The sequence below is a fragment of the Ceratina calcarata genome, unplaced genomic scaffold, assembly GCF_001652005.2.
Source record: "Ceratina calcarata isolate Rehan_Ccalc_2016 unplaced genomic scaffold, ASM165200v1 scaffold405.2, whole genome shotgun sequence".
NCBI classification, from domain to species: domain Eukaryota; kingdom Metazoa; phylum Arthropoda; class Insecta; order Hymenoptera; family Apidae; genus Ceratina; species Ceratina calcarata.
The window spans coordinates 16,743-36,038 of NW_017163970.1; the positions used below are offsets into that span (position 1 = coordinate 16,743).

Sequence of the window (19,296 nt, forward strand, 5' to 3'; positions counted from 1 at the left end):
AAATGACTTCCTTGGGCAATCTAGTGTTAAGTATGAAGAACCGAGAACCCAATAGAAATAGATTTCCTACCTATTTGTTTACCGTACAACTATGTACAGCTTAACAGATCTTCACTTTGATTGTGAGACTTGAACCTTCTGAATCACAAGCTTCAAGTCGACAATCACGCGCAAGAGGCAGAATGCACGTGTAAAGGGTTTCAACCCTACGGAGACGGCACTCGACCCGGAGATATGGTGTTTGCTCTCGCGGCCTAGACTTATGAAAATACAGATCCGCGGCGGATTGACGGCGGCCCTTCGTGGTTGAAAGTCGAGGATTATTACACTCGACGGCGACGTCTGACAGCTGACGTCCTTTCAGATCCCTCGGAATCTCCTCTATTCATCCCTCCACAGTCTCACGATACAACATGAATTATAGGAACTGAGATGCCGATCTGTCATTTAGAAGAAAATTATTTTAAATGAAAATTAATAACAAATTGTTTAACAAACTGATCTGTTGTAAGACGAGTAGATGACATTTATGTATTTCGCTTGTCACAAGACAGTTTTTCCTATAACAAATTCCGGATGATTTCTATCTGATAGAGTGAAGTCAATAATTTAACAGGCGTCATTAAACGCGTGAAGACGTCGTAACGAGGACGTCTCGCTTCTGGCACGTGATCAAGCCTGACGAGAAAGGGTAAGAGAACAGATGTCGGTCCGTCGGGCTTGGGAATGTTTACGCGGGCACGATTTTATATCTTAGAGACATACGACGAACACGTGCAGTCGCCGGGACCCTTTGTCGTTGCCAGCGATTCGACGTGTTAAACAAACTCCGCGAAAGTAGAGATGTGCCACCGGTGTTAATGATTGCCGCGACTCGTACAAAGCCATGACAAATTGCAACGATCACCGCCGCGACGTGTTGTGACGGACGCGTCCGTTCGGTTCGCAGTCGCGGAATCAGTAAAAAATCTACACTGATTTAGGGATCAAACTATGGAGCATGGGAAATCTGTCAGCTAGCTCGTGTTTATTATCCTAGTTTTAAAAGAAAAATACACAGTCTGCGTTTAGAAAGATAAACAGATTTCATGAGAAAAAATTACGAGCGGAATAAACTAAAAGTAGACTGTCCATTCTTTATATCAGTTGTACAGAGAAGTCAAATGGAAATTAAATTGGAAGATAAAAACAAACATACGAATTTATAAAATGATAATAATAATGATAATGCGTTTTTAGCTGCTGAATTTACAAAAGATATACCACAAGATTGTAAATTCCACAATTGCTATAGAACAGCTGAGGTGCAGACGTAACCCTTTTACCCTGGAATGCGTCGAATTCACCGGAAATTCTGGACGGTCTTGAGCCACGCGTCACGCGGCATTCAGCACTACTGACTCACTTCAATTAAAAAATTACACCGGAATTCCGCGGATTCTTAAGGTGCTGTCCCTTGTGAAATTCCACAATGGCCAAAATCGGTATGGTATGCGCGCCGTGACGATTTAATTGTCGCTCGGTTATGTTAATACGCCGACAATTTCATCAGCGGTGCGCGCCTACCTAATGGATCTGGGAATAATTGGAAGGGTTGGAAAGGGGTCGCGGGTGCCCACGGACCGATGACAATACCATATCGCAAGAGGGCTTTCGCGTAACGATTCTCCCACCCTGGACACACTCTATCACTACCATCAATACTCATGCATTCGTGAACATCTCTACTACAGTCAGGTCTGTAGTATGCATGTACATTGTACAGCAATGATTTTCGACCCGGTTTTCATTGGATTAGATTCCTCTAGGAAGACAAGACCTGAAGATTTATATTCAGTTGCAAAATCAAAATAATTTTAGCTTATATAATTATTAAGAAACCATTTCTCATGTAATTTCATTTTGCAATTGAATGTAAATAAAAGTATGAAATGAAATGTGAATAAAACAGTATGAATATAAAATTTATATGTTCGATCACTTTTTTATTTAAGAAAATTAAAAATTTTAATGCACCAATATAATAACGAAATTTATACGAAAATTTAATACGATATTTAACGAAATTTATACGATATTTAACGAAATTTTAAAAAATGGGTCGAGAATTATTGTCCTACATACATACGTGCATTTTTAACATTACTGTTATCGATGGACGATTCGATTCAATGTTCGCGTGAAATAAGGAATTACTGGGTGCGCTCGGTTTAATCACAGATACTCGATCGCATGTGCATTTTGATGGGAACACTATCGAGTCGAGGAGGAAGAGGGCTGGGGTCCTCAAAATAAAACACTCTTTTCTCGCCGCGTTCCCACGATTGAAACGTTCCGCATGATTCATGTAACTGGAACGAGCGATTACAGTCTTTTTCAACTTCCTTCTTCCCTTCTTTGGTATCAAAAACATTGTACGTTACATCATGAACAAGATTCTAAAAAAAACTGACACTATCAGACTGTGGATTTTATGTATTTATAGAAAAATTGTAGTGGTAGTAAATATAAAGAATGCCATTTTTGAAAATAAACAAAATATTAACCCTTTTGAGTGCAAGAGTTGTGCTTTACTCAATTTTAAACTCTTATAATTTCATTCATAGGATTTCTCATTCAACGATATATCGTCGTTGGCACTGAAAGGGTTAAAAAATGAGTGCTTATTATAATGTTCATCGGAATTCATTTCTTTCACTGATACCATAAATATTTCAATTTGTATAAAAAACTGGAGTCTCGTCATTATACTTTTTTTTCAATGTCAGTTACATATTTTTTATTCTTAGTTAAAATCACGATTAAAATAAATATAGCTTTCATTCCGAACGTATAATACATATTGAGCGAGGTCCAAACCCCAGCAGTATTTCATTCTTATCCGTATCAAAAAGGACGAGCGTCGCTGGCATAAAACATTTCCATCTCCTGGCACATGCGTGCAGCCGGTAGCCACCAATCACGAGCGAGTGAGCGGGCCGCGAATATAAGAATTATTGTCCTACATACATACGTGCATTTTTAACATTACTGTTATCGATGGACGATTCGATTCAATGTTCGCGTGAAATAAGGAATTACTGGGTGCGCTCGGTTTAATCACAGATACTCGATCGCATGTGCATTTTGATGGGAACACTATCGAGTCGAGGAGGAAGAGGGCTGGGGTCCTCAAAATAAAACACTCTTTTCTCGCCGCGTTCCCACGATTGAAACGTTCCGCATGATTCATGTAACTGGAACGAGCGATTACAGTCTTTTTCAACTTCCTTCTTCCCTTCTTTGGTATCAAAAACATTGTACGTTACATCATGAACAAGATTCTAAAAAAAACTGACAATATCAGACTGTGGATTTTATGTATTTATAGAAAAATTGTAGTGGTAGTAAATATAAAGAATGCCATTTTTGAAAATAAACAAAATATTAACCCTTTTGAGTGCAAGAGTTGTGCTTTACTCAATTTTAAACTCTTATAATTTCATTCATAGGATTTCTCATTCAACGATATATCGTCGTTGGCACTGAAAGGGTTAAAAAATGAGTGCTTATTATAATGTTCATCGGAATTCATTTCTTTCACTGATACCATAAATATTTCAATTTGTATAAAAAACTGGAGTCTCGTCATTATACTTTTTTTTCAATGTCAGTTACATATTTTTTATTCTTAGTTAAAATCACGATTAAAATAAATATAGCTTTCATTCCGAACGTATAATACATATTGAGCGAGGTCCAAACCCCAGCAGTATTTCATTCTTATCCGTATCAAAAAGGACGAGCGTCGCTGGCATAAAACATTTCCATCTCCTGGCACATGCGTGCAGCCGGTAGCCACCAATCACGAGCGAGTGAGCGGGCCGCGAATATCGCGGTTTGCTCCTTTTCTCGCGGCCGCTTCGCGAATCCTGTCCAGCGGCGCACGCGAGCCGGACACAGGCGTGTCGCGTGGCCCTTGCAATCAGGCTCCGTTAAAAGCGTCGCGCACACGCGTTGTAGTGCCCGGTTGAATCGAATACGCGAAACCGAACGGCGACGACGACGACTACTCGATCTCCCCTCTCCCCCGCGTGCACGCGCCCGTGTGCAAGCTGGCACCGCGCGCGGACCGCAATCCGACCGACGTACAACATGTTTATGTATCGCAGGCAACATTAACATTGCAATTTATGCGCGCTTTAACTGGCCTGCAGCCCTTCCAGCCTCGGCCCTCGCTCGCCCCGACCCGCTTAACACGACCGCGAATTTACCAACGCGGTTCGACGTACAAGTTCACTCACCGCAGGAGGGCCGATATCTCTCCGGTCCCTCGTCGCCACGGTTTCCCATTCCCCTCCCGTTTTCTAACCCAGGACAGCTTTCGTCGCATCCGAAACACTATTTATATTTCACCCGATTGTTACTTATTGTTCCCGTCCGTCGATTTACGACCCGTCCGCTCATTAAATCTGCAGAAACGACTGTCGAACTCCTTTATATTGCTCTCTGGTCCTACTAGTACTCAAGGCATCAGAATCTGTCCTTTAGAAAATCAGAACTATTTAACTCTTGGACCATCCATTACAATGCAATGTAATAAATCATATTTCCTGAAATTACGTAAAAAGCAAATTGTTATATAACATTCCTTCAATTATATAGCGAGTTATATGCTACTCTAACTAAAATGGAACTATCACATAAGATATGTACTTGTCAAAACTAAATATCTGCTCTTTCTATTTAGAAAACTAGTAAACATTATGAGATGCAGTTTATGCAGATGCAAAAGACAATTTATATGAGTCTAACGTACAACTATAGTCGATTTATGTACTCTAATAAATAAAATAAAAAATAAGTAACTATCACACGACTAATGATAATACAACAAATAGTAATTGACTCGTTTTTGTATGCAAATCTTAAGTACGTGGCGAAAAAATTAAACGCATTAGGGGTTGAGAATCGTGATGGAATTCCCAACGTGATATCGTTTGAGGAAATTACTAATCTCCCGCGGCCATCTATCAACGCCAGAATTGACATTGAAAAAATTCTTAAAAATCACCGCTCCGTTCCTGCGACCACTTAACTACCATCATCGTTCGTCCAGCGATTCTCGTCATTAGCGGCGTTGCGATAAATTTCAATCTCCATCTCGCAAGAACGCCTCGCACCTTCCTCCCCCGTTGCTTAGCCCAGCCGCAAGTTCGACAAAAACGCGATCCCGCCCACTCCATTAAACATTCTGCCCGGCGTAGATTTATTTCTTTCTAAAATTGTTATACCGTGTATCGCGAGGCGGCCGGGCGCGCAACCAGACCGAAACACCGACACCATCCATCTTTCCGGTGCTCGCGGCTGAGTTTCAAGTTCAGAAGAGGGTGCCGCGAGATACACTCCTGTTCATAAGCGTTAAAACAATTGCTTATTATATTTAAACAAGGCTGACAAATTAGTAAGGCTGAGTAAATGTCCGAATTTTGGTTCACGTCACAATTCCTATTTACTGTTCTTCTTTTTTCTATAACTTCATATGCAATAAATTGAGACATTTACTACAATCATGAATTATAAATATTGTGTTTAATCATATAATGGGTTTCATGTGACAAATCATGAATAATTGCAATGGAATTGCTTTTAAACAGAAATAATTGCATTAAAATATCACAAATTTTCTTTTATTTATTCAACGTCTCGGTTACGTGTTTTACAATGTTTCAAGACTCATGAACGGGGTTGTACATTTGACAGAGTGTCGATTTCACGAACGAGTACCTAAAAGCCTTTCTTGCCCGGATACTTTGCAAGATCCTGGGCCTGTTTACCTGACGCAGGGTGACTCTCCCATCCCGAATCCAAAGTCAATGGGATGGAAAGCAAGCAGAGCAGAAACTGCGGTTCGAATACGCGGCGCGAAGGGGTCGACGATGTTGGTACAAGCGTAACGGAGGGATTCGTTCTCGTTTTTATCAGTCCCGAACGGCCAGGGCTTGTTACCGACGCGAGAATTATGGTCTCGGATGTAAACACGTATTCCCGCCTCGCACCCGGCGAGAAACACCGAAGACGCCATCGATTTTCTGTCGCTGGTTAGATAAACGGGTTACTTCGAATACCGCGTTTTGATACGCTTTGCGTCGATTAGAAAGTAGTTAGGAACGTTCTACAGTTTTTCTTTTGGCATCTTATATTTTTTTAATTGTAAATAATTAAATCTTTTGGTTGGATTAAGCGATATACTGTTTATGTCTATTGCATTAATAAATGTACTAATTTCTGTTTACGTCACAACTTCTACTCACTGGCGTATTTTTCTATAATTCTGTGTTATCTTCAAATTATAGAAAATTAAGTCGGTGAGTAGGAATTGTGAGTTGAACGGAAATTGGGATGTGTACTTTATAGCAAAGAGCAAAACTGAACCAACACCTTTTATAACCATCCTGGAAACCATCCAATATCAAAACGAAATAATATCACCGGAAGAACACATCCTCTATATGTCCATCATAATTATGGTAGACATTCTGATAGAAAAAGTCAATTAATATGTATACTTACATATGTCTATGGTTCGTCCTCCACAGAAACAGAGGATCAATAGATAGAAGATGAGGCACGTCTGCAGGTAGTCCATGGTGGCGTCGATGGATGGTCCGCTATCCAGTGGTCATCGAACTCTCATAACCGTATCTGTAAGAACACCGGGATGATAATGAGAAACCAGCGTTGCGTACAGGAAATTATCTAACGAAAACAAAAACCCGGAGCAAGAACGGGGAATGGCAATATGGAATCGGCAGCTAGTAGAAAGAAAGCAATCGAAAGTTCTCAGGAAATTCCTGGGATATAAAGAGAGGCTGCGGGATAGAAAAACAGAGGCTGGAAACGGCCGTTTCGGACTCCCCGTGCTTTTCGCCGGGGTGAAATGGCGCGGCTCTCGCACCGGACAGATATACGACCGGTACAGGAGCCACGGACAAAGAGCTACATTCACGCCAGCAACCATTACGCGTCATTATCGAGATTAGGATCGGGAGTTCGGACGGCGTAGAGGAGAGGCGAAAGAACGAGGAGGAAAGAGAGGAGAAAACGCCGTGGGGCCCTTTCGTTGCTCGTTCTTCTCTACGACCGAGGGGGCGAAGCTCGTGCGCACCGGATGGCGATGGGAGGGTGAGCCGCGCGGGGGAGCGGGCCGACGAGGAGGACTGTACTTTATTCACGGTGGTGCCGTCGTGGCGCGGATCGGAGAAAAAAGCAAGGAGGGATCCTGCGTAGCATAGGCGAGCCTTCACTTTTTGGCTAATTAACGGCAGTTTCTTCGACTACTTCGCGATGCTTATCTGGCAAGTTTAGGGAGCCAGCTCGTTATTCAACGACCCGTGGAAAAATCCCGGCTCGATGACGCGTTTCTTGCCTTCCTCTACGGCTCTCCCTCGTGTATCGGGCTACCATCGCGAATAATACTGTCCGGCGTACGGATTCCACGGTGCTGGTTCCTCGATATCGTTCGAGAACCGTGAAAAAACAACGTGCCAGACGGTTTTAATGAAGCCGTTGCCCGTGGTTCGACCATCCCTGTTCGGGGAATTCCAGGTCTCTTTGATACAGGAACCTGAGATTCCGGTATTCTACTTCCCAGACGCGATGTACGACTGGAAATTTCATCAAGACTCGAGTGAATGCGAATGCGACAGCTCCATAGAGGCACATAATCGATTAAGTGGCTGAATCGAGTTATCCGACCGGCAATTAAGATACCATTCACCGTGGAGCGGTTTACGTCGGGCACCGGTGTCGGGGATAGCACGATCACAATGCGGAGGATCGATTAGTCGACACAGTAATTAAGGTCATAGCGTGTATCCTCGAGTTACTCGGCGCAGCGGACCGTGGCTCGCGGCGAGGCTTGTTCGATTCGCGGGACTTTCCGAGTCCACCGCGACGCGCGATTAATCACTGGTCACGGGGATCTATTACCGCGATTCGTGCGCGGCGTGGAGCCTCCATAAGTTTTAATGCGTAATCGAATGCGATGTTGTCGTCGACTCAGAGGCAAAACGTAATAATTCACCTGAGACCTGAAAAACGTAGTTACTTGGACGAACGCTGGGAATGATAACAGTTCTGTCGAGCAGCGAAGAAGATACTAATTCAACCGGCTGCTGGAGAACGTAACAATTTGACCGGAAAGTCGACAACCCGAACGCTGTAAAACGTGAGCTTTCCTAATATGATTTGAAATTAGAAGCACGTGCAAAATTTCTAAAATTGCATAGTTTATTAGGGAATAAACACTCAATAGCAAATACTGTCAGAACTGAGACTATTCAATGAAGAATCATGGAATTTTATTTATGAAATTTGTATTTATTTTGAATATACTGTCAACTATTAGTAAAATGTTCGCGGACTGTATTGTTTTACAGCACTGGATCGAATTGTAGCTTTTTCGACCACTCGGCGGAATTATTACGTTATCCAACATTCGGTCGACCCCTCGTTTTTCGCTGCTCGGCCGAACTGTCATCTATCCCGGCGCTGGCCCGAGTAACTACGTTTTTCAGTGCTTAAGTGAATTATTGTCTATTGCCTCCTGGCCGACGTCCATGTATAAATATGGATGAACAATTGGCGATACATCTTTTCTGCAAAATGTCGACTTTCCGGAAGTGCCGTAAGACTTACGAACTGCGTATAACGTTCAAATCTCGCGAGTGCAATATCGATTCTGCGCATCCGACCTGGCGAAGACGGACGGCTCATTAGAGAGGAATTCGCCGATTCCGAGGGAGAAGTTCCCGAGGCTCGCGCTAGTAATTTAACGGGAAAATAACGCGACCGAGGGAATTCCAGGGACCGCGGCAGTATTTTCCATCCTAGAGCCAACCTTAGGTATATCTGGAGAGCGATCGAGGTCGCGAAAGGGGTGAGTTTATAGTTGGCCGGTTGCGCGCCGGTACCCGCTATTTCCAGCATTGGCGCCGACGTCTAACGTCTCCTGTAAATCTCGCCGCGATACGGCCTGGAAACGAAGAAATCACGCGGATTTAGTGGCCCGTTTGTTCGCGGTTAGCTTCGAGATACGCACGCCGGCGATCTCTCATCCAGCGAAACAACACCACCTTCTACGCGTCCCGAGTTTTAGCAAAGAGCCGCCGCATAAAGTGCCCTTGTACGTTCCCTGGACGCTCGATTTCCATGCCATTCGCCTCTCTTTAAATAACGCATTCGTTTATGCTACCGACTCTTCCTTTTAACGCGTTCGACGTTCCTCTCGTACCAGCTGCGCGCACTGATTTATGGCGATCGAACAGGCAAACTGGTCTTTCGACGGGGTAATTAAATTAAAATTATCAACCGTACATTTCATACCTGTGAGACCTCTTACGTCTTTATCGCATAAATATTATAATTTAATTTGCAATTGGACGTTTATATGGACAGAGTAAATTCCTTGTTCAGATAAAATGTACTACAGGAACCTTACGTTTCACATCATTATCGCATAAATATCATAATTCAATTTGCAATTAGACGTTTATATGAACAGAATGAATTCCGTGCTGAGATTAAGTCTACAGGACTTCGCAGAGGCAAATTTCACGGGTCTTGCTTCACTAATTCGAACGCAATTAAAACAGGTTTCTTCGGGACGTTTGCACAGTCGTTTTGCAGAACAGCCACGATTTTCTTGAAAAGACACGCTCCCGTAATGGTAGCCAGGGGAGAGGTGTGGGAATAGTAGCAGGACTTGCGTACGGGCATATAAACGAGCAAGCCGTTCCCGGATCGTTAACCGGAGCTCGTCGAGAAACTCTCGGGCGGACGAAAAATTTGTATCCAAACTAGTACCCCCCCAACCCCTCCCTATTCAAACCCCTGCGAGTAGTTTCGCGAGAAGTATGACGTTTGGCACATCGATAAATCTGAAAAACCTCCGACGTCCCATTAGCAGTCGCAAGTTTTTTAATCATTTCCCAACTGGCAGCGAAAATCCGTGAGCCAGGCAATCGTGCGTGCAACAGCAGAACCGAATTCGTCGGGGAAAAAATATATCGCCCAATTACGACGACTCTAGATTTTTCGAGCGCAGTTATTAATAAAAACCGCAGATGTTTGCAAATTCGTATTTTTATACCAGGGAAATTGATATCGAAATAAAATATTAATACGTGTTTTAAAACCTGTGAGACAAGAGGATCGGAACATCAGAAAAAGAGGATGAAATCAATTTCTCGTTGATGTCGGAGAAACTGAAGTGCCGCTTGATTGATACCTGTCGACCCGTCCGGCGAGACAAACTAGCCGGTTCGAAGTAGCCACGCTAGAATTAGCGTATTATTATTCCTGGCCGTGGGTTCTCGCGCGACTAATGGCTGCCGGATCGTTAAGTGCCGGCGGGCGGAAACGAGATCCTCGAGTTCGCTCGAGAAAACTCGCGTCGACGGGTGTTTCCCGACGCGGCGCGGTGGGAAAACACTCGCCGGCTTTCCAGCTCGTGGGGATTTACGAGACCCGCTGGATGGAAGGAAGTGGTCGCCGCGCGTGCCGCACAAAGAGCCGAAAAGTTCGTTTTCATCTCGCGTAAATTCGCGCGCGTAAAATTCTCGGAAAAGGCGAGACGCGCCAGGAGAGGAGCGAGTGGCCAGGCAAATTAAAAGTCGACGAAGTCGTCCTCTCGCGTAATTGCCGGGGCGCGTAGCGACTTATTTTCGTAGACCGTCTCGCGCGGCGAGGAGCAGAGGGAAATCGCGACGCGGGTGGGTCCGCGCGCCGTCGCTTTAATAGTGAAACGCCGCGGAAGGTGGAAACACATGTGCGTGTGCCGCGAGACCTCTTCTGTTTTACTTTCACGCGCCCTCCGGCTACGAATCCCCGCGACTAATTCGAGGCTTCTCGATGCGAACCACTTCTCCGGCAGCCTCTATTATACCCTTCTACGGCAGAGCTCGATCGCCTGGAAAAGCTCGTAGGGGTGGATGTGATTGGAACGATTGGTCTATTGGAAAACGTTCGGTTTAGGGCGTGAGCTTACAGTAAATTCTGCTCTGAAAACTTGAGAAGACTTTGTTTATTTCTCGTTTTGTCTAAATAATTTTATACAGTCAATGACAAAAATAAAGATAGAATCTTGTTCTCTGTTCATTTCCATGCATTCTTATGGTTAGCATCTTTTTCTTATAAAATCACGAAGCTTCCGCAAAGACCTTTTACATATGAAAAACGTTCAGGTATACTTCAGAAATGAATGAGTTTTTGAACACCCTAAATATTAGACGAGATTATTAATTATGAGATCAAAAACCAAGATCACTTCCAATATGATTTAATTCAATTCTCGAGTCAAGGACTCGCCCCGTCAATTTCATTAGGCCAGTTTCATACGGCATGGAGTGTAGGTGCTTCTCTTAAAAGGAGGAGAGCACTTTGACGACGTCGTCAAAATTCAGATTGAACCAAACGGACAGGGAAGGAGGGAGGAAAATGGACGACGTCGGCTGGATTTCCCTAGGACGCAAATAGCATTTCCACGGAGTACCGGCGGCGGTTAACCGAGTCACTTACGCTTTACGGTATCTTGCCGGAAATGCAACGAGCCCTCGCTCTCTTCGCCGGCGAACCTGCGTCGGAGGACGTCGCCTCGGAGAGACGTACAAACAGGTTTTACTGCCGGCCATTCCGCCAAATCAGAAGCAACATCGTGCGTCCACGATGTATGCCGTTCGGCTTCGAACAGGATCTATAAAATTTACACAAGTCCACCTATCCTAGATTCCACTGTTCACCTGTCAGCCATTTTCATTTTCCTTCTCGAGATAACGGTTCAAACTATTATCAGACTATTGTAACATTTATCCTTGTTTCATAGTTCGAGTCAAGTAAGCTTTGAATTTCCCTAAGGCACTGTGATAGAAATTAAAACTATAGTAAATTACCTAATTTCGTACAATCCATTTTTCTATAAGTACATAAAATCTGTAATCTACTAATGTATTTTGTAGTTGATGAAACTATCAAAAGTCAATAATAATAATAATAATAATAATAATAATAATAATAATAATAATAATAATAATAATAACTTTCAGATCGATCATAGCTTCGAGAATTTCTTAAAACTAAATCAATAGATATAAAAAACTTGTTGCATTCTTAATCCTAGAGATTCTGTTCAGCCGGAGGGGCGCTCATCTATCAAAAAGATTTCTCTTCCGCGGGTTTCTTTGATCGGTAGCCGGACAGTTCACAAACGGCCGCGATCGAGCATTCTTGTGAACGCGCGAAAAAGAGGAGAACCGCTCGGAGCGCGGCTAATTACGAGGGCACCGTTCGACTACCGTGTGCCGTTGGACGCTGCTGGCACTGATGTTTATCTTCGAACGCGAGCGATGGCAGCCCGAGATGTGCAGTGCGTCTCTCATTTATTCAACGCGAGAAACCGGTACGCTCCACGGTAGGAGAGTAAACGGCTCGGGCCCCGGGATATCCGCTTCTCCGCACCACGCGAGCCGGTCTCGTATTAATTCCGAGCGGTTTCGTAGCTGCGGGTGAACACTTTGTCTTCCATCGGCGCGTACACGGCCTCGCGGAGGCTGGAACAGCTCGCACCCCGAGCGCGACATCGCTCAGAGGCGACGATCTATCCTCGACGAGAATTCAACGACACTCGAGATGGTCAACTGGTCACTGCGATATGAACATGAACAACCACTTCAATATCTGGAGGACTTATTGCGAGTACAGTAGATTCCCATATAACGTTAATTCTTACAATGCGAATTACTATGACGCTTACTATTCATTTACTTATTTCTTATTGATATAATTAGCACCTTAAAGAGGTAGACGATTTACCTGTACATAGACCTTGCATGTATACTTAAAAACTAAACTAAAAATATGGATAAAATTTATGTTACACAAATAAAATTCCCATAAAACCTTTCCTATAACGCGAATTCATATAACACATAAAATATTAATCATGTTATATGAGAGTCCGCTTATTCAGCGATCATTTTCATCATTTTCTACCAAGATTCATATTGGATAAAAGGAATTTTTCAGAATTCAAACAATAAAATGTGTCGCATTATAGTATTTTAAAACTGACTGAAGAAGAAATATGATAAAAGTGACGTATCACCCGTCCTCTAAGAAGCACTTGAAACGTAAACCCCTCGAATGCAAATTAGGGTGTTCGTCTCGATTTTACAAGATCCATCGCGGACACTCTATCCCCCAGCCACAGACAGTCTAAAATACAGTCGGGAGACGTACAATGCTGAATAAAAAGTGACACGCGTTACAATGGATCGCGTGGAAGACGTTCCCCGCGGCCCGAACTCGTAAAAATCCATTACTCCGGCGTTCGAATCTTGTTCGCTGTCAAGCTAAGGTATTCCGAGAGGATCGAGAGCGGTCGAGGCCCGTGGCGTTCCTCTCGTTAGGTCGCCGCTACCACGGCAGGGGGTGCGTTCATAACTCAGCCGAAATATTCGCCTACATTCTGCGTGTCTCTTACTACGGTGCGTAGAGCCAACGCTTTCGGGCAACTTTATCCACGGTCGTGCCCCGTGTACCTATATTACCTTTGACTAACGCGTTCCCCCGGTGCACGCGTGATTTTACTCGAGCGAAGTCGAACACGCACGTATAATAACGCGGATCGACCAAGGTTGACCCTGGAAAGCCAGGTGGAACCGAGGGGGAACGGGTGGGAGGGTTGGCTGGCGTCGGCCCTCTGGAAGAGGGTCCGTTGGGGAGGCGGTCGGTGTAGCAGGGCCATGAATTATGCAGTTCGCCGGAGGCTAGGACCTCGCACGATAGAAGAGGAGAATGCCACGAAGGGAGAACGCGTTATGCTAGGTGGTAACGAGAGGAAGAGGGAGAAGGTGGGTGCCTATACGTGGTCCAGAGCCACTTTACCCTCGCTCTCCCTCCTTTCGACCCTCCACCTGAATTTCTACGTCGCCACCCTCCTTCTTCGCCTTCAGAGACGTCGACTCCTACATAGTCGCTACGCCGACACTTTAGCGAGGGCCGATTGAAATTTTCATACCGACACGTCTGCCGTTCCAGTTTATGTTCCGAACAAGTGAAACGGCGCGCCTCTCCCCCTCGTTTCTTTTGCTTTCGTTTCGAGGATTCCTCTTTCTACCCCTCTCACTTTCCGCCGGGTTCCTTAGGTGCCTGCTACAGTTTTGCCTTTCGATTCTCCCGTCCTACGTCGCGACGGTTTCGTCTCACAGTTTCGCCCCGTTGTGTTCGAGCACAGGGGTGGAATATAGTACAAGAACAATAGTAACAATCCGACTGTGGATGCGCCTCGATACAACTCGAGTGCACTTCGCGTTCTTGCCTTTTCGCGCAGATTCCCAGTACCGGTTTCTCGAATAGCGCAACGATTGATACTCGAGCAACTTGTCGTCGATGCAGACTTTTGTGAAACTTTAAACACATCCGAGGCCGGTTTGAAAAAATCTTCAGTACAATTCTTACGTGACGAATTAAAAACTTCAAAAATATTTCTGTCACTGAGTTAATGTCAAGCTGAACGTTCGAAAGTACGTGAAAATTTCGGAATAATTATTACGAATTAACTTTCCAAAGAATCAATTCCTAAACTTAAAAGTGTTCTTTCGCAAGTTATTTTGTACGTGGATGAAAATAAATTTAGAGCGAAGAAAAAGGTTTCTCGGAAACGAAGTGCAGCCTAAATTGGATTCACGCTCGTCCGCTCGAAGGACTCTTGATCCTCTTCTAATTACCACCGGCATAAAATATGAGCGACGGATAGCCTTGAAAGTAGAATCCCGCTCACCTTTCCATGCAGATTTCATCTGGGGCATTAACGCCGGCCGAGATTGGCCGAGAAATCTGCAGCCGAGCAGTCGACCATCCGGACGAAATGGAGTGGCTGAGCAACTGGAGCTCGACACTCCATTGGGAATGGATATCGAGAACAATGCGTACTGCTGACAAGGCGACGTTCCAACCGGAGGAGGCTAGAACTTCGTTTTATTTCGCCCCCAAGGGGGGAGAGACGGGGCATTAGCTTTTGACGCAAATTAATTATCGATTAACAGCTTGCAGCCTCCACCTCGCTCAATTAATCAATTCGACTCGAGGAGGGGCACCGACTGCTCTTTCACAACCTAATTAAATCTGCCGAGCAATTAACGTTCACCTGACGGCAATTCCTCGGACCGCGATGTGCGTGCACCTACACGCGAAAAGGACAAGAAGGAACCAGCTCCTCGCGCATTTCTGAGTTACGGCCCAATAAAACCCCGCCAATGAATTAACGACTGAGACCGCGACGCTTCACCTTTCTCGCTCGGAGTCGGCTGATAGATAACCGTTCAATTGTTCGTCGCGTGTCTTTATTTCGGAATGCACGAGAATTTACGAGCAGCCGACACCAGCGCTCGCGAACGCGATAATTAGATTACACGGTGCGAGCTCACTGATCGCAGCAATAAAGATCCCGGACGATCGCGACGACGACAGCGCGCTTCTTTGAGCCCGGACTTTTTTATTAATACAGCTCGCAGGCTCAAAGGCTGTGAAAAATATGAGGGAATCACTGCCGGGTGAAAATGGAAATATTGTATCTCGTTCATTTTTAAACGTCCCACCACCTCCGACCGCGCGGGTGAACGCCACAAGAAACTCAGAATAGTCGCAGAAATACGCAGCTGACGCTCGCAAATTGGCTCGCGGCGAACCGCGCCCCGCGCGGCAAAGTAAACTTTCCCAACTGCCGTGAAACGATGCCGCGCCGCGCCGGTTCCGGAAGCCCCGATCCCGTGATAGAGACGTCGCGGGGACGAATTATTCGCTCGTTATCTGTTTTCTCTCATCGATAATGCATCCCGGAGTAATCTCTGTTCGAAAACTCGCATTCCAGTCCGGAAGACGTACCGCCGCGCACCGGGTATCTATCTATCCATCTCCTTTCGATGGAGGAGCCACGGGGGACGGCGGGGGTAGGAATTATCCGTACGAACTCCGCGGAACTCTGATGTTTTCTCCCGATGTGATTAAAGAAACGACGTCTAACGACGCTGTAAACTTTCGTATTTTAATGGCGATATTACAAGGATGTTTAACGATATCCTCTTCTTCAGGTGGAATCCCACTGGTAATGATAGTAAAAAAAAAAAAATGATATGGAGATATACTGATTGCTTTATGGTATGCAATTACAGACGGACGAGACTACCGAGTTCGAGAAAAACGTATGAGATTCCTGTCTAAAGTTGCTAGTCATTAAAACTAATTGGAGTAATTACAACAAATTCCGAACGAGTTGTATAAACCGTAGGATATATGTCACAAGTTTAAGAAATGTGATAAAAAGCTGTGTTCAATATTTGAACCGATAGAAATTTATATTTATGGGGAGGTAGAGTTTATTGAATTCTTCCACGTGTTTTTTTTAAGTCACAGACAATTTTTAATGTATAATTCCTAATATTCTAGTATATAATTTTGGCACTTTGTAATAGGATTGTACCTGGATTGCAAGTGTTCACATTTTCTACAAGTTCTATAATTAAGGCTTGAATGAAACTGAAAATTTTCAATTAGTTATCAAATAACTATAATTTTACGTTACGTTAAAAAATGTTGCCCTCAAACATAAAAACTCAAGATGTAATAACTTCTCGAATTAACTCTAGCGAAAGTCTCTAAAACTTTGCCCAGTGTTCTATTAATTAATTATTATATCTTTAAAGTAATTGTCTAATGATTTTTAACATTTCTCCGAAGCAAATAAATGAAATTCATTTGAAAAATATTTAAACCCTGTTCACGTTATCATGACAAGCGTACTCCTCGTATCGATTGTCCAGAAATTATTACCAGCCGCGATGACAAAGGAGATAGCCTTAGAACTGGTCCCGTACGCGTGTTCCACAGGCGATTAATTATCGGCGAACAAACGCGAGGCTGATCGCGATCGCGTGCACGTACCCACGCGGATCGAAAAAGAGAGTCAACCTGCTTTTATTTGGACCTCTCCTCCCCCTCACGAGGGATGGCGGCAGCCCCCTGGAGCCATTTCGTCCTCATAAATCGTTTATTCATGTTTAATGCAATCCCCGGTATCCGAGCACCGCCGAAACTTTTCGAAGCTCTCAGACGGAAATCGCGGATCCGACGGGCGTGGAAGCGGTGGTTGGAGGCGCGGGAACTTCGAACAAGGGAATGCTTTCGCATCGAGGAGGCCTGCTACCGGCCCGAAAAAAGAAACGAGAAACGGAAACTGAGGAACATCTCTTGTATCGGGGAGAGATTCTATCCATGGATTTACCTATTTGTATCTCAACGAACCGTAAATTCAATTAAATACACGAGCACTCATTAATTTTATAATTGCAATTATAACAGCCTAGCTTTATATAAAAATTAATCAGTGCCACAAGTTTTTATTGGTTTTATGATTGCGGCGTGTCATGCAATTGTATAGATTTTTTAATAAGATTTAATCGGTGAATTCATCCATTACGATTTACTCGAGAGGAATCAGCGATCACGTTGCGACTTCGTGGGGCACGAAACGTATTTTACGACACCTTCGTGATCCAGGGTAAGCTCGGCTCGGTACAATAATTAGTTTGACCCCGAGGAAATCGGGTCGATTCTGGTTTCATGAAGGAGGACAAGGTTCATTCAGCGTATCATTGCACAAAGAAGCTACTCTCAGTCGTTGCAAGTAATTACCGATATCTGCGGTAGAAATATTAAATTCGTATCCTATGTTCTTATTTAATATTGTACTGGTAATAATTTCTGGACAATTGATACGAGGAGTACGCTTATCACGATAACGTGAACAGGGTTTAAATATTTTTCAAATGAATTTCATTTATTTGCTTCGGAGAAATGTTAAAAGTTATTAGACAATTATTTTAAAGATATAATAATTAATTAATAAAACAGTGTGCAAAATTTTAGAGATTTTCGCTGGAGTTTATTCGAAATTCAACCGATCTACAGTGGAGTACATATATATTCATACATACATTGCAAAAATTGAGTAACTGTTTTAATATTGCATTTTAGCGTTACGGTCGATTTGTCGTGTTCGATCGTTGGAACGACAGTAGGTTTCAGGAAACCGGGATGTGGATTCGAGAAACGATCCCTTAGTGCAAATACACGCGCGTGGTCGGAAATTCGAGAAGAAAAAAAAAGCGGAGAGAAAGAAGTAAGAGGAGACGAGAACGGTAGGAAGGAGAAAAGAAGATGCGCACGAGTGGCTCTAATCCGTCCTTTAGCGAGCTTAAGCCCATCTTCGTGTACCGTGCCCGTGGAATACCGTTTAAGTGTCGTCCGTCTGGGGGTCCTTCGCTCGAGTAAATATTTAGGAATTTTTGAAGAGCTCCGAGTGCCTAAGAAAACAGTTTACTTCGTAGGGAGAAGAAGAGGCCCGGGGGCAGGAGGGGTGGTGCGCGCCGAGACTGGAGCAGTTTTCTACTACTAGTAGAGAGAATGCACCCCCGCCCTGTGATCAAACACGGCGCAATCGTATACGTGGAGAGGCAAAAGAGAAAAGCGGAGAGAAAAGACGCGGAGGGAGTAAGGGAAGTCGGAAACACGAGACCGAGCTTCATTTCGAAATTACCGAGCCTTTGTTCCGCGACTAAATGCGTTAAGCGTCGGTTTTATTTGATCCTCGGTCTGCGTGCCTTCGCGACGCGCTACCGGCCACGCCGTCGAGTCTCCCCGATTATTTTGCGAGATGCGTCGAAAACCCAGAACCCCGGCAACCGATGCTAACAGGATTTAATAAGCTGCGTGTGCGGGCACTCACTGTTTCCGCGATCGCGTTAAAGTCCCCTTCCGCTGGACTGAATAGCCGGAATTGATGAGCTCACCTGCAACAGAAACGGCAAATCTGTTTTTAGCATTTAATCAGGATCACCTCTTTTGTTATCAATTATTGTGATTGTGCTATACAATTCTGTTCATCAAAATTCGTTCCGCATATTTCGTTCGCTAGTTTCTATTTCGATTTTAACTACGAATCAACTGTTCGATAAATTAATTACATTTCTTAACAGTAGATCTACCGACTCGTTTTTATACGTGCATTTCTCCATTCGAAACATGAACTTTGTATATTAACATTACGAATTACCAAAACCATATATTAGAATATTAGTAATTATATATTAAAAATTCCCTGTGACTTAAGAAACACGTCAAATAATTTAATAAATCTGACTTCTCTGTAATTATTCCTAAAAGCTCATCGCTCTAAATCTTGGACACAACTTCGTATCATAT

At 44.0% G+C, this 19,296-nt stretch overlaps 1 protein-coding gene across 1 annotated transcript in view; it reads right to left on the reverse strand.

Moving 5' to 3' along the window:
* Nucleotides 1-19,296, reverse strand: part of LOC108626502 (discoidin domain-containing receptor tyrosine kinase B-like) — a 107,617-nt gene that overhangs the window by 13,909 nt on the left and 74,412 nt on the right. Inside the window, exons 2-3 of the mRNA XM_026814886.1 lie at nucleotides 18,821-18,884; nucleotides 6,553-6,684 (exon numbers count right to left, since the gene is read on the reverse strand). Of these exons, the coding sequence (XP_026670687.1) occupies nucleotides 6,553-6,628 (76 nt within the window). The 5' untranslated portion in view covers nucleotides 6,629-6,684; nucleotides 18,821-18,884. The remainder of the gene's footprint in view (nucleotides 1-6,552; nucleotides 6,685-18,820; nucleotides 18,885-19,296) is intronic.